Consider the following 19,216-nt stretch of genomic DNA (forward strand, 5'->3'; position numbering starts at 1 on the left):
CGTTTTGATTTTACAATGATGTGTGTTTTTTTGGTGTATCATTTCATCACCGTACTTGAAATTATCATCAAATGTTTATTTTATAGTTTACTATATATGATAACATTTTTAAAATATTTCGAATCTTTTTAAGTTATTTATGCACATTTTCAATTTTCAATTTGTTTAGTTTTTTATTCTATAAATGTCAATAAAATTTTATTCGTTGGGTCAAAAAGTTTGAAAATGTTATACAAGGTTCCTCATAAGTTAATACAATAGCAGTTGAAAAATATTAAAAATACATAGGCATGTTTTTTTTATAATCGTTTAAAGTTCAAATTTTGACAACATTAATTAAACTGAATATTCACAAATTGTTTAGTTGTTAAAAATGTATAAAATGTTCAACTTTTTCAGCTCTGATCAAAATCGTTTTTCTTATACAATGATATTATATCATTGAATTCAAATTTAATACCATCCATTAATGCAGTTAGCTTACTAACCCACTTCTAACCTACTGTAACCTATAGCAGAGCGACGTCCAATTACCAGCTTGTTCTTTTTGTGACCATGGTTTTGTTGACATATTATTACGTGATATTTGCATTCCAACAAATGTTTTTGAATCTTGAGAAGGAAATTTTAATAAATTCATAAAGTGTACAGATTTATTATGTTTATTTTGCGTTTTTGAAGAAAATAGATTTTTTTTTAATTTGCATATTGTTACTCTTTTTGACATTAATAGCTTTTTTTGATGAGCAACTAATTTCTTTAACTTATTTAAAACATTAGTATTAGAGCTGGAAAACAATTTTTTTGGTTTTATCGCAGGTTCTATTGTAGATGGGAAATCAATAATTTTGTGTAATAGAGTTCTGGTTTTTGGTGTAACATCAGGAGTATTGGCATTTGAAGCAGAAGACGGTAAATAATGAGACGTAGTAGGTGTTAAAAAATGAATTGTTTCATTAGGGCTGAGTGTCATTGTTGTTGGAGAATAATTTGTTGGTGATAATACTTTTCTTTTTGAGGCAACAGCACATGGACTTAACAGATAAGAATTAGTTTTTTTGTATGTTTTGGTTGGTGTAGTAACATGAAAAAGGTTGTCTTCTACTACAGAGAACATCTGGGGTACTGAGGACTTTTTTAAGCGTTGTTTACTGGAACTTGTGAAATCATTTTGCACAAAATGATGATGACAAATTCTCATTTTGTACAAATCTGCTACATCCAGATGTAATAAATTTATATTTCCTAAAAACAAAATGTAAAGTTTAAGTAAAAAAAAATGTTTAGAATTTATGAACTTAACATGATTAAGCATTGATTAAAATTGTATATTATACCAATAGTTTAAGTACATTAGCATGAAAAATAAAATTTAAAAATGTGATATTATACAGTAACCTAGACAGTAACATATCATTATAGGTTTATTAACTTTTATAACAAAAACAAAAAATATCCTTAGATCAAATAGCTAATACTTAATAGATAAATAAAATAAAATAAATAAATACTTAATAGCTACTTTAAATATTCTTACCGCAGTTCGATATCCACTGTCTTGATGTATTTACATCTTTTGGGAAACGAAAGAGTTTTAGACCTAACTCAGATCGCGCACTTTTACCACAGTTGACATAAGCACATTTTAATCCACAAGGACGTGACATTTAAAAAAAATTATAAATTGAAAATAGCAATTGAATGAACTCAAATATTTATATTGCTATAAATAATGATATTCGCGACAACAATAACAATGATTTAAATTTTTAAATATTATTAATGATAACATTAATAACTGATAGCCATTCATACATATTGTAATTGTATATCGTTTTTTTTAAATTATCTTGGTAAAACAACATTTTCATGACAGAATAAATTATGATCAGCGCAACCTATTGGCATGGCTCCCACACTACTAGATTTCTGGCTCCCATTTCACTTTATCAAGCGTTAACGAATTTTACTGTTACTTGGGCTATCTATGTATATTTAATCAATGACCAAAGATATTCACTTTGCCATCGAAAACCACCTCTGAAGTTTAAAATTGAAGCATTATTTCGACTACTTATGCTGTACACAGACACAAAAAAAAACATATCATTGTAAAATCAACACATTCTTCTCTCCGTTCAGAATCTAAAATAATGATTTATTTTATGTAAAATTAAGTAGGTAAAATAAATAATGATTGTAAATGGCAATGGTAATAATGGTTTAAATTATTTAGGTTTTAAGAAATTTTTTGTATGTTTACCTAAGGTTTGAAAATATGGTATACAAGGATTTTTATAAGTTTTTCTTTAAATATCTTTAAACAAAACTACCGGACTAAAACCAATCATTTTTATGAGTGTTTGAAATTTAAACTTTTACGAAATGACGTAAAACAACGATTTATAATATGATATAAGATATCATATAAAACAAAATATAATTCATTTTCTGGAGCGGTAAAAGATGTATAAAAATAATTTTCAAATAAATCTCATTCAATTTTATTTCAGGCGACTATTATTGGGTTCAACACAAAAAAAGTTCTATTTGTTGGTGTGCGTAATAATTACTGTTCTATTTGTCATCGAGCAACAAACAGAAAAACTGAGCCACCTGTCCACGTTTGGTCCCTTAATTGGAAAAAACCATCCACCGCCATGGAGGCGGATAGTATATTGGAAGGGTTTTCCAATAGTTTAAATATGCATGGACTAAAGTATAGTAAACTTATCGGTAGGCAATAATTAATTTCAGCTAGTTTAAATATAGGATTTTTATATTGTTTTTAAGAAAAAGCCAAATTGATCATTAGTTTGTGTAAAAGATCGTTAGAAAACTTTAAAAGGGTATAAAAAAAAAACACACCTCGTTGTAAAATGTTTTTTTTTATGTATTTCAGGTGACGGTGACAGCAGTGTCACTAATAAATTAAACGAATGCCTTATGGACAGAGTTTAAAATAAAAAAAATTGAATGTATAAATCACCTCCTCCGTAACTACGGAATGAAAATGTCAGCTCTCTCGAAAAAAATTGAATATCCAGCTATAGTTCGTAAATTTATCACTTAGGATCAAAGTCATAGTGAGATATGGCTTAAAGAAAGGCGAGTACGTTTGACAGTTTCAAAATTCGGAGAGATATGTAAAATGAGAGACTTTACAAGCTGTAAGATAAAAGTCCATGGAATGCTGTACAAACCATCTGCTATGTGCAAATCAATGGCTTACGGTATTGAAATTGAACCCCTAGCCAGATCGAGTTTTGAAGCGTTACTTCATCAAGTTTCCGTCCAGTTGTGTGGTTTGTTTATCGATCGAGAGTATCCATACTTAGCAGCTAGCCCAGGTGCTTAATTATTTATAAAATATGGACGTATTATGTACATAAATATTAATTAATGTTTCTTTAATTGTATTTAACTCAAAATGTAATATCTTATAGATGGACTAGTTGAACATTTCGTTTTGGAGATCAAATGTCCATACGCCGCCAAAGATACAATCAGTGCTATTGAAGCGATGGAAAAAAAATTGGTTTGTATAATGATATTAAATTATATTACAAGCATGCCTATACTAAAACGAATTTGTATTAAAATGTGGGGAATATGTTATAGTTGCCATATTGTTCGGTTAATGAAGGAAAAATTATGTTAAAAAAAGATCATGTCTATTACTTTCAAGTAATGGGTCAGTTGAAGATGTGTTATTTCGTAATGTACACGAAAAATTGGATAAATGTCGAAGAAGTACATTTTGATATTTCCTTTTGGGAAATGAAAATGGTCAAAAAACTTCAGTCGTAAGAAATAAGTGATATATATATTTAAGTAGTATTAAAATGAACATAATTATTATTTATTCATATGCGTAATACATGGGTGTCTGTGATATCTATGACATAAATATTTTATTTGTTTTAGATTTTATTTGGATTGCTTGTTGCCCGAAATTATAGACCCACTTTATGGGAAAAGGTTGTTGATTACTCAGAATGAGGCAAAAAAAAACATAACCTCAAAATATATATAATTATTGGCAGCTGTTAATCGAATAACAATCATTATAATATTATCAATACTCTCCATCGATTAAAGCATAGTACATTAATATAATTTAACAAACAATGTATAATATGTATTTTATTTTTTTATTTTTTTTATTAAATACAAGTATTAATTGAATAATATTAATAATAATAATAACAACAATTCTTTCATTCAATGATCGTTTTCAATAATCGCTTGAATTGTTCATTTTCTAGGCCTTTAGTTAATAAATCTGCTAATTGATTTGACGTTGGAATATATTTTAGTTCAATGAGTCCTTCCTTCACCTTTTCACGAACAAAACCAATTAGTTGAGTGCTATTAGACTGTCTGTGAGAACACAATCCATTATTTAGTGTTCCTTTAACATATCTCAAAACTCTTTTAAGATGGTTCCAATGACATTCATTTGGTTTGCTTTGATAACGACAAAAGAAGTTTAGAGCATAGCTTAAATCTGGACGTGACCCCAACATTGCATACATGAGACTACCCACAAGTTGTCTATACGGTTGGTTGCATTCCTGTTTATTATCTTCTTTGATATTTAATTTTGACTCAATGGGAGTTGAAATTGTATTACAATTATCCATATTAAATTTCTTCAATACATCCTCTAAATATTGTGTTTGATTAATATATAATTTACCAACAGTCTTGTCATAATTTATTTTCAATCCCAAAAAATAATTGAGGTCACCATTGTCCTCCATCTCAAATTTTTCCTTAAGATAGGATTTTATTTCTCCAATTTTTAACATATTTGAACCAGCAATAATAATGTCATCTAAATATAGTAACATATAGTTTGAATGACTACACATTATTATTGTTCCCTTTATTTTTTTATTTTACGAATATTATATGTATATAAAAATATTGTTTGTTATTACAAATTATACATAAAGGTCACCCTTTCCGAAATCGACGCAAGTCGGAGTAGTCCACTGCTAAAAAACGTGTAAGAATTATTCCGGCGCAAACAATCGTGCATATACACGAACACGATAAAGAGTCAAAATAATGCTCCGATTTTCAACTTCTGCTGTTCAGCATCATTTATTCGATTTTATTATACTTATAGGAACGTGGATTTGCTAACACTTTTGAGAGGTTAAAAATGAAATTAGACGCAGTTATTTTTTCAAACGTAGGGAAAAATAACATATTAACTAAATTAACTTATGAAAAACTGTAGTTTTGTTTTTATGGTGAGAAATTATAAAAAAGTTTATTATTTTCGCATAGCTAAGAAATTCCAATAAATAGATTGTGATAAAATACATAGGCCCATGTATGCGCATTGCGCAGTAGAGAGTAGGCTACATAATTATAATAACTATAGTGACTCGTAGCAAGCATATTATACTATTATTATCAGGCCCGGCGGAAGGCACAGCGGCAACACAGGCGTTTGCCTGAGGCGGCATAGGTATCTTCGGTAATAGGCTGGGCCGTATGCTGATATTTAAACTACAAAAACGAAAGGGTGGCAAATTTTGATTTTGCCTATGTGTACGTATATATTTTGTCCATCTAGTATCTAGAGCCGGCCTTGATTATATAGTACATCATCGTCTTTAAGTGTAATCTATAATTAACCCAGTGGTTCTCAAGCTTTTTTGATTCACGGCACATCACAAGTTTTCGCGGCACATTCAACACAAATGTAATGAAATAAAGTACTGTTTTCAGTATTTTTTTGCCAGCATAATTACAATTATCAGAAATTTTTCACGCCACCAGTATACCGGACGATTCTTTTATCATTGAACACTCATTATTTCAAAAATTATTAATGTTTTTGAAAATATTATTTACATAGTTTCTAGTTGTTAAAAACCCAACGTTTTTATTAAAAAATTATATTTTTAAATATTTTTTATCTTTATAATTTTTTAAGTTTTTTACTTTTTTGAATGACAAAATAGAGTTTTAATTTCATATACCAAAGCAGAATATTTTTCTAAGTATTTTGATTCATAAAAATCGAATTTAGGACGAGTAATATATGAGTTATAAGTATTTAAAGTTTAGTCAAGCGGAGTAGTGGACAAACATTTTGCGGGGTAACCCCGTACCACTCCACTCTGCCAATCTAAACTTTAAATACTTAGAAAAATATTCCGCTTTCGAATATGAAATTAAAACTCTGTTGTCATTCAAAAAAGTAAAAAACTTAAAAAATGATAAGGATAAAAAAATATCTTAAAATAAATTATTTTAATAAAAATGTTGGTTTTTAAACAAGTTTAAACTATGTAAGACAATATTTTCAAAAGCATTAATAATTTTTGAAATAATTAGTGTTCAATACGTACGTTTCCCCAGCCCCCCACATATCATATTTACGTTACTTATTTCCGCTATAGAATTTCCTCTGTGACGATGTTTTTAGATTACGGTTTGATATAAACGATAATTATACGATAATACTATATTATATAGTATTATATAGTATAGTATTATATAATACTATATTATACTATATTATATACTATATATATACTATATTATATTATTATTTACTGTATTATAACAAATTTAGTATTTTAAAATAACAACAATTTTGAAATGCGCGTAGAACATTCAGAATTAAATGTTATTTTAAATTATTTATTTATTGTTCAGGAAATGTTTTTTAGAAATTATAATCAAAATATTCTAAATTAAACAAACCCAAAATATGTAAAGAATATTTGCAAACTAATATTATTTTATGTTATTATAATATTTGTATGTAGTTTTAATTTCAATGTTATAAAAAAAAACATACTGAGCACGTCAAAGAAATATTTTATTTTTAATATTACTTTTTTTAAAGATTAAATAACGTTATAATAACATAATAATTATAATATTCATAATTTAATCAAGTACTTAAGTTATAATAACATTAATAGGAGGCGCGTATAAATCTGTAATTTAAATACCTGGACCACACAATTCTAGACCCCAAGTAGCACATAAATGTTTATTCAATATTTTAAAAATATTAAAACATTAATTGGTAAAACGTTTTTTAAAAATAATATTTTATAAATATTTTTAATATATGTTATTTCAAATATTTTTAAATAAACATTATGTTAATGTTTTAAATATGTTATTAAATAAACATATTAAGGAAAATATTTTTTACTTCTTTAACTATGTTTTACACAAAAATATTTTATTAAATAATTTAAAAAAAATATAAATTAAATGTATAATATTTTATATTTATTATAAAATAATTATAATGTATTATATACATATTATAAATCATTATATAATATTATAATATTACATATTGTATACATAGTGTAGGTGGGGCAAGATTTGGGCACTCCCCCCCCCCACCCCGGACAAACATTAATATGAACTTGTTGCTCAATAAATTTTACCGGACCTAATATATTCCTATTATTATTATCTTATTTTTGAGAATTTTTTTATTTTGACCCCCTCTAAAATGTTATCTATGATGTACGCCCATGATTATATAATCTTATAATATAAAACGTGAATCCCTATATATATCGCTCTAAGCAACCCATGGAAGAATTACGTTTTTCTTCCATGGGTTTCTTAAGACCGGCCAATCGCGTTACTTCCTCGCGGCGGCGGCCGAGCTATCACGATTTTTCGGTTATCGTATCACTCATCAGTCACAGATATCGTGTTTTAGATTTTTCGAAACGTTTTACGCTCATTTTTTCGACTTTTTACTCGATTTTTCTGCTTTTACGCCCTTTTCCGTCGCCTTTTTTTACGTTTAATTCAAGTGCGTTTCTTTTAAAATCGAAAACGCGGCCGACTTTCGTTTTTTTTTTTCGTCTTTAAGTCCGCCGACTGCTCTTTTTTCGCGTAGTATACTCATTTTCGAACCCGTAGACGTGCGGTACCTACCTATTGTACTGATAATAATAAATATTATACTGTTTTTGTTTGATTCAATAAATATTGTTTTAAATACGTTTAATTCTGTCTTTTGTCTGTTCGAAATCCTTATTTTAAGCTCATGTCGACGGTGTTTGAGTGTTCCTACTTTTTATAAATTATTACAAAAACGGCTACTCGGTTAGTAGCCAAATATTTAACACAGCACATAAAAGGTGCGACTACATGTGATATAATAATATGTAATATTTATTTACACTTTTGTTCGTCGACGGCTCAAAGAACGTAATCATATGATGCTACGGATAAGGTGTTTAATATTAATTGCTGTCGATAGGTGTAATGAGTAGTATACGACGGTGGTTAATCGACAACCGTAGTATCTGTGTATATGTAATCTCTTTAGGGTTTTTATGATTAAATTGATTAAATAACTACTCGGTTATACCATGAAAAGAATATTTTGGTGGTAATGTTAATAATTTAGTAAAAGTGAGTATGTACTGCTACGGATGCATTATTAAATATCATTACTTATAGGCAATGTAGTTTTTATTCATTTGTGGTAATTAAATAGTTACTAAATTACACCAGTAGTAATAATATGGACAGTTTTATTTATTAACGGCTGTATGAATGTCATTCATGGGACGGATAAAACATTAAATATTATTGTTGATAAATAATTTAGGTTCTATGAGTAGTCTATACATTTGTGATAATCAAATACCTACCCAAATTTACCAGAAAAAGCATATTTTGGTAATTATATTAACGCTTTGGTTCATCGCCGGCTCTATTATTGTCAGTGTGTTATTAAATATTACTGTTTATAGGTAAGTTAGCTACTGTGAAAAGCCTATTGTTTTTAAATATTTGATAGATTTAAATAACACTTTAGTTCATTGACGGTGTTAGTTATGAAAGTCTATATGTACTGAAATGGATACGGTATTAAATTATGCTATTGTTGGGCAAGGTAGATTCTATAAGTAGGTAATCTATATTGGTTAGGTTAGTTATTTAACCAAGCCCACAAATGTACACCAATGTAATATAATAGTATAGTCACAAAACAGTTCGTTGACAACATTAAATGTTATTTGTATTAAATAGTATAAAACACAGGTACATGCATATAATGTTAAACTTCCTTAATTTGACAAATTGTGTAAAAATCGTTGGAATTGGAATAAATTAATAAGCAAATTTAGTTAAACCAACTTCAATAGTTTGATTTTAATAAAATTACTCAAACATAGACTATCAAAATAAATTATTAAATATGTGATAGATCTAAATAACACTTTAGTTCATTGACGGTGTTAGTTATGAAAGTCTATATGTACTGAAATGCATACAGTATTAAATTATGCTAATGATGGGCAAGGTAGATTCTATAAGTAGGTAATCTATATTGGTTAGGTTAATTATTTAACCAAGCCTACAAATGTACATCAATGTAATATAATAGTATAGTCACAAAACAGTTTGTTGACAAAATGAAATGTTATTTTTATTAAATAGTATACATACATGCATATTATGTTAAACTCCCTTATTTTGATAAATTGTGTAAAAATCATTAGAATTAGAATAAATTAATAAGCAAATTTAGTTAAACGGACTTCAATAGTTTGATTTTAATAAAATTATTTAAACATAGACTATCAAAATAAATAAAAAATAATATATTGATATTACACTACATTTAGAAGTAACGACTAATTGTAAATTATTTAAAATTTACCTAGAACTTAATTATTTAGCCGTGTATATGTATTTTTAAAATATACACAATGATTTTGTATATATTACAATATGTTTTGATTTGATTTTATACCTAACAAAAAAGAAATTGCTGTGTATTCACATGACTTCTTGATTAATTTTGTTACTTACAATATGCAATAAAATAATGGTAGGTTAACTAAATGTTATGACTAAACAGTGAATAGAAACATAACTTAGTACAATATGAACAGAATCATAGATGGATATACTATACCGAAATAGTATAAACACATCGATTAAAAACAAACATACCTACTATATTATAAGGTTAACTGACACATAATTCACACGTTTAAACGTTTTTAGTATTAATCGCCGCTAAATTAAAACGGTTTAAATGCTAAAGTTTTTCCACAATCCAGTATCTCGGTAGGATATCCCAGTAGATTAGGCGTTAGGCATTAGATGTTAGGGTATAGGGTTCGATCCCGGCGGCGTAGAATAATAAATTTGACAGATTTTTCTCCGACCGCTTAAGGAAAGAAGAAGTTCTAATGATAACAATTAATGATTTGATTTAATTTGTTTGATCTTTTTTTTGTATTTTTTTTAATTTACCGATGTCCTAATGTTTTTTTCGTTTTTTTTTTTTTTTTCATAATTTTCCAATGTTCTAATGATCATAATTTGTCACTCGAATTACTGTTGCATATTATACCTACAACAAATACTTGAATACTAGGTAGTCCGTGTTTTTAGTCTGTTATATTTAATAACTACGCGTGATCTATTTATTGATATCAATGATATCGATAAAAGTGTTTTTGAAAATACTGTGGTCTCTGGATATCGCTTAGCACCGTTAATCACTTCGCATCTTATATCTACGCGTACATCGTATTATTTATTAATTAATTAATAATAATAAAATTGTTAGTTGTAGGACTAGCTAAGTTATTGCGGTGGCTCATTTAAATAACATAGCCACCTGAGATCTTTTGCATTTTTTTCGAATTTTATTTAATTATTTTTTGTTATATTATTACTTAGTTCTTTTTTTAGTGAAGGTTGCTCCACCATCACTGAAAACCAATTAGAGCTATATGCCTAAATGTATTTGGATATCCCACAACGACGATAAATGATAATTGATGGGTACCTAACCATTTACGATCCGTCTTCCATAATAAACCGTTTTCAAGAAAAAAAAACCATTTAATTAAGCTATGTGTGTGTATACTGTATAGTATACAAAATAGTATATAGTAGTATATAATATAAAATAAGCCATTGGTTACACTAAATAAATTCCAATTCCTTATAAAAAAAATATGTTGTCTTCAGTATTATTCAATAACCTATAGGCTACACAACTTCCAGCAGTAATTTGTTCAAACTTATGATGACGTATATAATTTTAATATAAGTAGGTTCGATTATATAGGTATATAAAAAAAATTTACTATATAGGAACACCTTGAAGAAAAACACATATATAAAAGGAATATCTTTTATATTACTCATTTCATCAATGCAAATGTAACAGAAACACAATAAAATAAATCATCATTGTATTAATACTTATTACTAATTTGTGACTAAACCATACTCGGTTAATCATAAGAATTTCTACACGGCATGCACACCATTTTATTTGTGATATTCATTAATTTCTTAATTCACTTAATACTTTATTATTATTCATCGTGAATTTCTATTGCGAATTGCGTGTTATTTATAAAATTGACTGTCTATATGATCAAATGCTATTGGTTTATCAGATTAAATACGTTTATATGCGTTTTGTTATTCATATATTTTTCGTGGACAAAATAGATATATATCTACTACCAAAGTAGCGCAGTTTTATTTATTGCCGTGGAACAGAGGGTCTGCAATCCACCGCAGGTGGATTGCCTACCTGATAAGCTGCTGCACATATGTTAATCGATATTCACTTGGGGAGATTAACTTGCTAGACATCAAAACATGGATTTCAAATTGAAGATTTTTTACATACGAAAAAGCATCGGACATGCGACGAGAGGCCGTATAATTCAATGGCTGGTATATAATATATATATATGTGTGTGTGTGTATGGTTTACGTTACTTCTCTGTGTATGATAAAATTTGCTTAGGGTTTATCATGGCGAATACAATCATGTGTGCTCTAAAATGTTTATAATAATATATTATGCGTGTACAGAATAGGTATATACTACCAAAGTAGCCGAATTTCATGTATTGCCGCGGAACAGAGGGTCTGCAATCCACCGCAGGTGGATTGCCTACCTGACAAGCTGCTGCACATATGTTAATCGATATTCACTTGAGGAGATTAACTTGCTAGACACTGAAACATTGATTTCAAATTGACGATTTTTTACATACGAAAAAGCATCGGACATGCGACGGGAGGCCGTATTATTCAATGGCCGATTTGCATAGGCCATAGGTGATGTGAGAATATATCTAGACACTCAAACTCGAAATTCAAACATTCCCGCCTTCGTAACGAGTTCGCCAAGCATTATCAGAAATCCTTATCACCTCCTCAAATTTTTGTTTTTAAACAGGAAAAATTTTTATATGTAAAACTACGACGACATTGTCGTACCTAGCCTCCACCGCCCACTTCAGCGAGTCTCACCTATCCCCCGAGTTTCAGGACAGCGAGTTTCCGACAGCAGCTAGTATATTATAATATTATGTACATCCCAGATAGCAAAACCGTAACATTGATATTTTAGAAATATGTTATCTAAGTTAAAACTATAATATTTTATTATTCATTTTATAATTATATTTTAAGAATTTTTTAATCATTATATTTAATACATAATATTGTAATTCATTTTTAACTAAATTAGAAATATAATATTTTAACTTTGACTTCGTGGGACTATTCTGCAAATATTTAAATCAGAATTCAAAATAATATTTTCATTGACAAATTATAATAATATTTTAGTCTGTTTAGTTTCTAAATATTTTAATTTAACTTAATGAGAATATTCTGAAAAAATATAAATTGGAATTGAAAATAATATTGCTATTATGGGGTTTCAAAAATGATTCACCTGAATTAATTTAATAATATGCTGTGAAGAGCGAAAATATAATATATTATAATAATATTATATATATAATATATTACAATTTACATTAGGCTTCGGATCAGTATTCTAACATTTCTAACTAATCACTTAAGTATATTGTATAATAAAATTATACAGTATTTAACCAGCATATTGAATATATACCGACCTACCTACATGATATATAAATTGTAATACAATATTGTAATAAACATAATATAAGATAAATATATATAAGATATTATAAAAATGGGAGTGCCCGTCTCATTTTGAAGTTTGAACGAAATTTTAATTCGTTTACGGAAATTATTGTATATTATATGATTGATAAACAATTTATTTGGAAAGTATATTCAGGATATTGTTTGCAAATTAAATAATATTGCTTGTAAAAATTATTTATTTTTATTATATTATTTTAAACACAATCGGATATAAAATAAAATTATTTATATATTATGTTGAAACGGAAATCGGAATCGAAGTCGATATCGGTTTTTGATCAATGATCACTATCTCAGATATCATATACCTATGTGCAAGCACTGCTGCAGCAGCAGAGGCACAAATAGATAACAGTTAACAGAGTATTAAAATTTATAATTTTATAAATATAATAATAATAAAGTATAGCATAGGGTAGTGACTAGTGGGAGAGAGAAGGACGTCCTGGCCGTCCTGCACTTCACTCTCTCATTCCACCATGCTATCAGTGTTGCAGGAAGAGAGTCGAGGGGTGACGATTCTTTTGAACACGCACTCCACGGCGAGCTCAAAAGAACGTGGCTAATTATAGAATTCGTAAACGGATTCAAATATAATATCATAATAAAAGAAATACAAATATGGCTAAATATAGATAGGTTGTTATTTTCTGGCGGTGCGATGTTGATAATATTTATTTTATTTACGTCCAGCGTGCGGGTTGTCACTACTCACTAGTCATTATATTATTATTATTAAAAGCGCTTATGCAGTTGGCAACAATAATGCGCAATAACGATAACGGTCGATGAGTTTGTTCTTTTTTTTTTGTTTATACTTTATTACTTTATATTAACCAGAGTGCCGAAAATCGGAGAATAAGCCTGCTGTCGAGCACAACGCTAAATTCAAATATTTTAGATTATAGGTTCATTAGAACTTAGAAGTTTGTCAAGTCCGTCAGTATAATTGTTAAGCGATCATATTTTATTGCTAAAAAGAGAACTCTGAGTCTGAACTACTACTGACATTAAAAAGAATAATATCTACCTATCCGAAAGCCGTAAGTATATGATATGGTATTTTAATTATTATAATAGTAATTAGTAATATTATTACGTAATTGTTATGAATTATAACTTTGTGAGTTATAACTTATATTATTCAGCATGCTTATGAAATGCAGTTCACACAATTATGTAAAATTGGGTACTGGTAGACAATTTTTTTTCGCATGACTTAAGTATTTGAGTAAATTATCTGGCATTTCTGATACTTGTGCTTGAAATATTTTATAAAACTGTGATATATTGGATACATTGGCTATGTCGATTGTTACGTAGCTACTTAATAAATATATAATCCTATATATTATATTCACACATAACCCATTCACAATTAATCAGACAATTGGCAATATAAATATTATGGTAAGAGTAATGTGAATCTCATTGTAATGTTTTAGTTAAAAAAGTAATTTCATATTACACATACTATTAGGGAAGAGCTAACCATCAAAATTCAAAAGGAAATGGTTTCCTATATTATTAAATGCTAGTGTGAGCCAAATACAAGTCGCCATGACCAAAGCCCCCACTCTTTTAGTAAGGACCATATAAAAGGGGGTCTGTTGTAAGGGTTCTGCCGACGGTTAGGAATTTCTAAGACACTTGAAGGTAGGTCACAGTACCACTCTTTAGTCTTCAATATCAATTTAAAGTTAAGTGTTAACTCATCATCCAACATACCTATAATAATAATATAATTACTCTATTACTGTAATATTATTTAAAAGTATACGTTAAGGCTTAAAACAATACTTCAAACAAGCTATTAAAAATCTAAATATTTAATTGTGTATAATTTTATGTATAATAATATTATTATATATAAATATATGATGAACACCTCTTATAATATTCAGTTTTTATAAATGTATTCATTATTCATATTTTACTATTTTGATATAATTTTATGATTTTATTATTTGTATTTAATAGATAATGAGAAATTTTCAACCAAGAAAAATAGTAATTGTAATCTAATTCGATCTGAAAGCGAAAATAGTCTTATTTACGATTCTGATAAAGATCCTGAGTACAGTTGTAGTCAACCTGCTAAAATTGCAGGTAAATACAAGTATGCATGGTATACGTATAACAGTCTGAAAAATTAAATACATTGTTGAATTAATATATTTAATTTATAGACAATTGTGCTTAGTATATAATATAAGATTATTTATTTTTATTTTTTAATACTGAAAAATAAAAAAATTATTGATTATTATTAAGTTGAATGAAAAAATTCAAAACAGTCAATTTGTAAATTTGGTTTTTAAAAAAACTGATAGCAATAAAACATTTATTTGTTTTATTACAAATGTTTATAATTTCAATATTTTTGTTCAGTGAATAATTGATCTAATTATTAACGTAAAAAATATTATAAATTCAAAAATCAAAAATATATTTTTTTTTTTTATATAATATATATTATATAACATAATATATTATACATAACAATATCATCTTCATAATTATGTTTAGTTGATTGTAATTTGTAACCCATACTAATTATAAATATTTGTACTCAGTTCATACAACACCTGATAAATGTTCACCAAATAATTTAAACATTACAATGATGAATTCACCAATTGGGAAAATTATTGTTGAAAATATCAGTCCGCTACATTCTACGCAAAGGTTCTCACATGGATCTACCAGCCAATGTACACCACAAACCAATTCAGTTAAAAGAACTTTGTTTTCATCTGAACCTTCGTCTAAACGCTTTAATTCAGGTAAAATAATATATTACAATAAAGTTCAAGTTTATTTGTAATTCTATGTTTATAATTAGAGTTAGGATGTTGATGACCTAAAAAACACACAAAAATGCCCTAAAAACTTCAAAAAATTATCTAAAATACTAATTAAGTAAGTGAAAAAACTTATTTATAAATAATAATTTTTATTAGAGATATGGGTATAATAATGGGTGTAGTAGTAGAAGCATTTAAATAATTTATAAATAAATTTCAATATTAAAAATAAATTAAAAAGTAAAATATAAATAAAAAAAAATTATATTAAACATATTTTCATTATTAGTGTTAGGATGTTGATGTTATAATAATATTCATATTGCATTGTTGCACTGTACAATTAATATGTGTCTGATGTTATCGAACAAAAGACGACGACGTCGATCAGTTAATAAATATTTGTAATCACAACAAAAACCCCACAATAATAATATTAAAATTATTTTTTACTAATAGGCCAAATCCAAAGTTAGATTTTAAATAAATTAAATTTGTTTCCAAACTTGGGTGTAACATTTGCCCTAAAATCTATAATTTGTGAAAAATGCCCCACATTGTATAAAAAGTACAAAAAATGCCCTAAAAGATGAAAAAGACTTAAAAATGTTGAAAAATGACATTAAAAAACAAAAAAAATGCATTTATAGCTAAAAATGAAAAAAATGCAAAATAAAATTAGAATATTCTGCATCAAGGGAGCATGAAACAAATTTTTAGCTAGGATAGCATTGTACAGAATAAAAGGAAAAAAAATGCAAAAGTCATCAACATCCTAACTCAATTCATAATATTTAGTATTTATTATTCTTATAAATAAAAAATAATATATATATTATTAATCGTATATTATATTATACATATATTATGTAATTCATATAGATGATACAGTCTCAGTTTCTACATCTTCTAACATGAAAAACAACAAACAAAAACAAAATGCTTCTTTTTCAATGCCTCCTGAAGGTAAGTTAAAAATTATAGTAGTATATTATATAAATTATAATATAATGCATATTGTAATTTTAATATTATAAATAATAATATTTATTTGATGAGTTTCATAATATATATTATTATGTTTTTATATTAAAATTACAAATTTACAAATTATATGGTCGGTCTACATCAGCGGTTCTTAACCTTTTTATATCAAAGTACCACGCATACATAGCTTAAAAATGTTCATGTTCCACTTAACCAAATAACCTTTTTTTTTATCAAAAGTATATACGCTATTTTACCATGTATAGGAATTTATTTTATTTGGAACTACAATAAATTATAATAATAATATAAGCATTTAATGCACAAAAATAAAATAAAATGTTATGTACAACTATTATTCATATTATTATTAATATTAAATAAACCAAATAATATTAATCCATTCCATTTTTTCATAAAGAAAGATTTTCTTCACGCACCATCTATGAGCTTTTTAAGTACCACTAGTACCATATGTTGAGAAACATTGGTCTATATCAATACTCTATTATTATTAAATCTAACATTGATTTTATTGAAGGAGTTAATAGCTTTCAAATTCTACATAATTATTAATATAATAATATATATAATAACCCGGTTTATTCGTTTGAATAAATTATTATTAATATAATTATAATTACTAAAAACTTCTGTGCCACTTAACCATTAGATGTAAGTAATTTAATTTATATCTTTTTGTATATTACTATTTAGAAATTACAATGTATTATTTAAATCTGTATATCCTAAAATTAGCTAATACTTTCTATTAACCAAACAATTATTTATTAACTTATTCAGAGTAACAACTAAACAAAAGTTAAATTTTATTTACAAAAGATATTAAATGACTATATTGTTAATTTATATTTATTTATAATTTATCTATGAAAACTAAATAAACCTTTTGAATTTTTATGTTTAGTAATGGTTTTAATAGAAAAAATACCTCTTAATATTGAATACTAATACAAATTTAAATGCAATATTAAAACAATGTTGTATACAACTATCCCTTGTAAAACTATATATGTTACTAATATTGTTACAGATTTTCAAAACTTTGTTATAAGTACATTAACAAAAGTGAAGTACGATATTGCTGGATTAACTCATACAGTAAATGCGTCTCATTTAATTTTGGATAGCATTCAAAATAGGCCTGTGAATTCATCAACCTTATCAAATGAATTTCAAGAAACTTTTATTCTAGATGAAATATTTCCAATCAAATCAAATGATGAACTTGAACATTTTGAAAGACAAATTGAAAATGATAAACACTTCAGATCTAATATAGTAAGTCTACTATGTATTACTTATAAATTAGTCTCATAAATATAATATGGAACAATATACCTACATGATCAATGTATTATTATTTATTTATTTAATACATTAATATATTTTATTTTACTTCCAGTCCTCAAAATTATCATTAATGGTTGGTATAAAAAATGTTGGTGACAGCGTGCGGCGATTAATGTCAAAAATGTTTAAAGATGAAATTTTAGTAGAATACTCCTTACAAGGTTTTAAAAAGAAGAAGAGTTTTCAAAAACTTGGAATTTATCGTTTACTGATTGGTAAATTAGATACTAATTTGTTCTTTAATTAAAATACTAAAATAGTGTCTTATATTTCACAGATGCCATTAGGGTCCACCGAAAGTTTAACAATTTAATTGACAAAGAGTTTGATGTACCGCTTGCAACTTGGATAGCACATGCCAAATTTAGATTGATGAATCATAAAAACATAGACAAATCATAAATTATTTGATTAAATTTAATAATATTATTTATACAAAATCCAAGAAGGATATTTTTCGTTATTTATAATAAAATATGTAAAATTATTAATATTGATCAGATGGATATTTTTTATACTTTTGTTGATGTATACAATTTTAAATTGATCCAAGGAGAATTTTTGTTTTTGTTATTTTAAATAAAATATGTAAAACTAATTGATCCGAGTCGGATATTTTTTTATGCTTTTATTAATTTAGATATGCAAGTATGAATTGGTTTGGGAAGAATTTTTTTGTATAGTTATTAATAAAATATGTCAAATAAGTTAATTTGTTCCGCGATGGATATTTTTTGTTTAACTACAGAATTAATAAATTGATTATAGAAATAAAACCATTTTGTTATTTTTCTTGAATATATTAAGCTTAAAATATATGTTATTTCTATAATTATATTAATAATAATATTTTTATCCATTAATTGTAACATAGTTTTAGTGGATGAGTAAGGCAAGCAATTATATATAATATAACTGATAAGCAAGTGTGTATATTCATTAATAAGTTTCAATAATTAATACTTTTTCAAAAAATTTCTAAAATATTTTTTTCTGATAACCAAAATGTTTTAGGAACATTTTACTGGTATGAAAATTATTTTGATACAACTTTT

General features: G+C 26.6%; 1 protein-coding gene across 1 annotated transcript; it reads left to right on the forward strand.

Moving 5' to 3' along the window:
- The first annotated feature begins 14,142 nt into the window (after positions 1 to 14,142).
- On the forward strand, positions 14,143 to 18,763 carry LOC149054533 (uncharacterized). The gene is made up of 7 exons (XM_089230115.1): positions 14,143 to 14,188; positions 14,974 to 15,102; positions 15,570 to 15,779; positions 16,683 to 16,766; positions 17,842 to 18,089; positions 18,214 to 18,376; positions 18,439 to 18,763. Exons 1-7 carry the CDS (start codon positions 14,143 to 14,145, stop codon positions 18,561 to 18,563), a joined length of 1,005 nt encoding a protein of 334 aa, XP_089086241.1. The 3' UTR covers positions 18,564 to 18,763.
- The last annotated feature ends 453 nt before the right edge of the window (positions 18,764 to 19,216 follow it).

The sequence above is a fragment of the Diuraphis noxia genome, unplaced genomic scaffold, assembly GCF_037042655.1.
Source record: "Diuraphis noxia isolate RWA-SAM2 unplaced genomic scaffold, SU_Dnox_SAM2 contig0006, whole genome shotgun sequence".
Classification (NCBI taxonomy): domain Eukaryota; kingdom Metazoa; phylum Arthropoda; class Insecta; order Hemiptera; family Aphididae; genus Diuraphis; species Diuraphis noxia.

Coding starts and splice junctions, on each gene's coding strand:
- LOC149054533 (XM_089230115.1), top strand. CDS start 14,143: ATGCTTATGAAATGCAGTTCACACAATTATGTAAAATTGGGTACTG. Junction 15,780..16,682: donor GTCTAAACGCTTTAATTCAG/GTAAAATAATAT, acceptor TAATTCATATAG/ATGATACAGTCTCAGTTTCT. Junction 18,377..18,438: donor AATTTATCGTTTACTGATTG/GTAAATTAGATA, acceptor TATATTTCACAG/ATGCCATTAGGGTCCACCGA.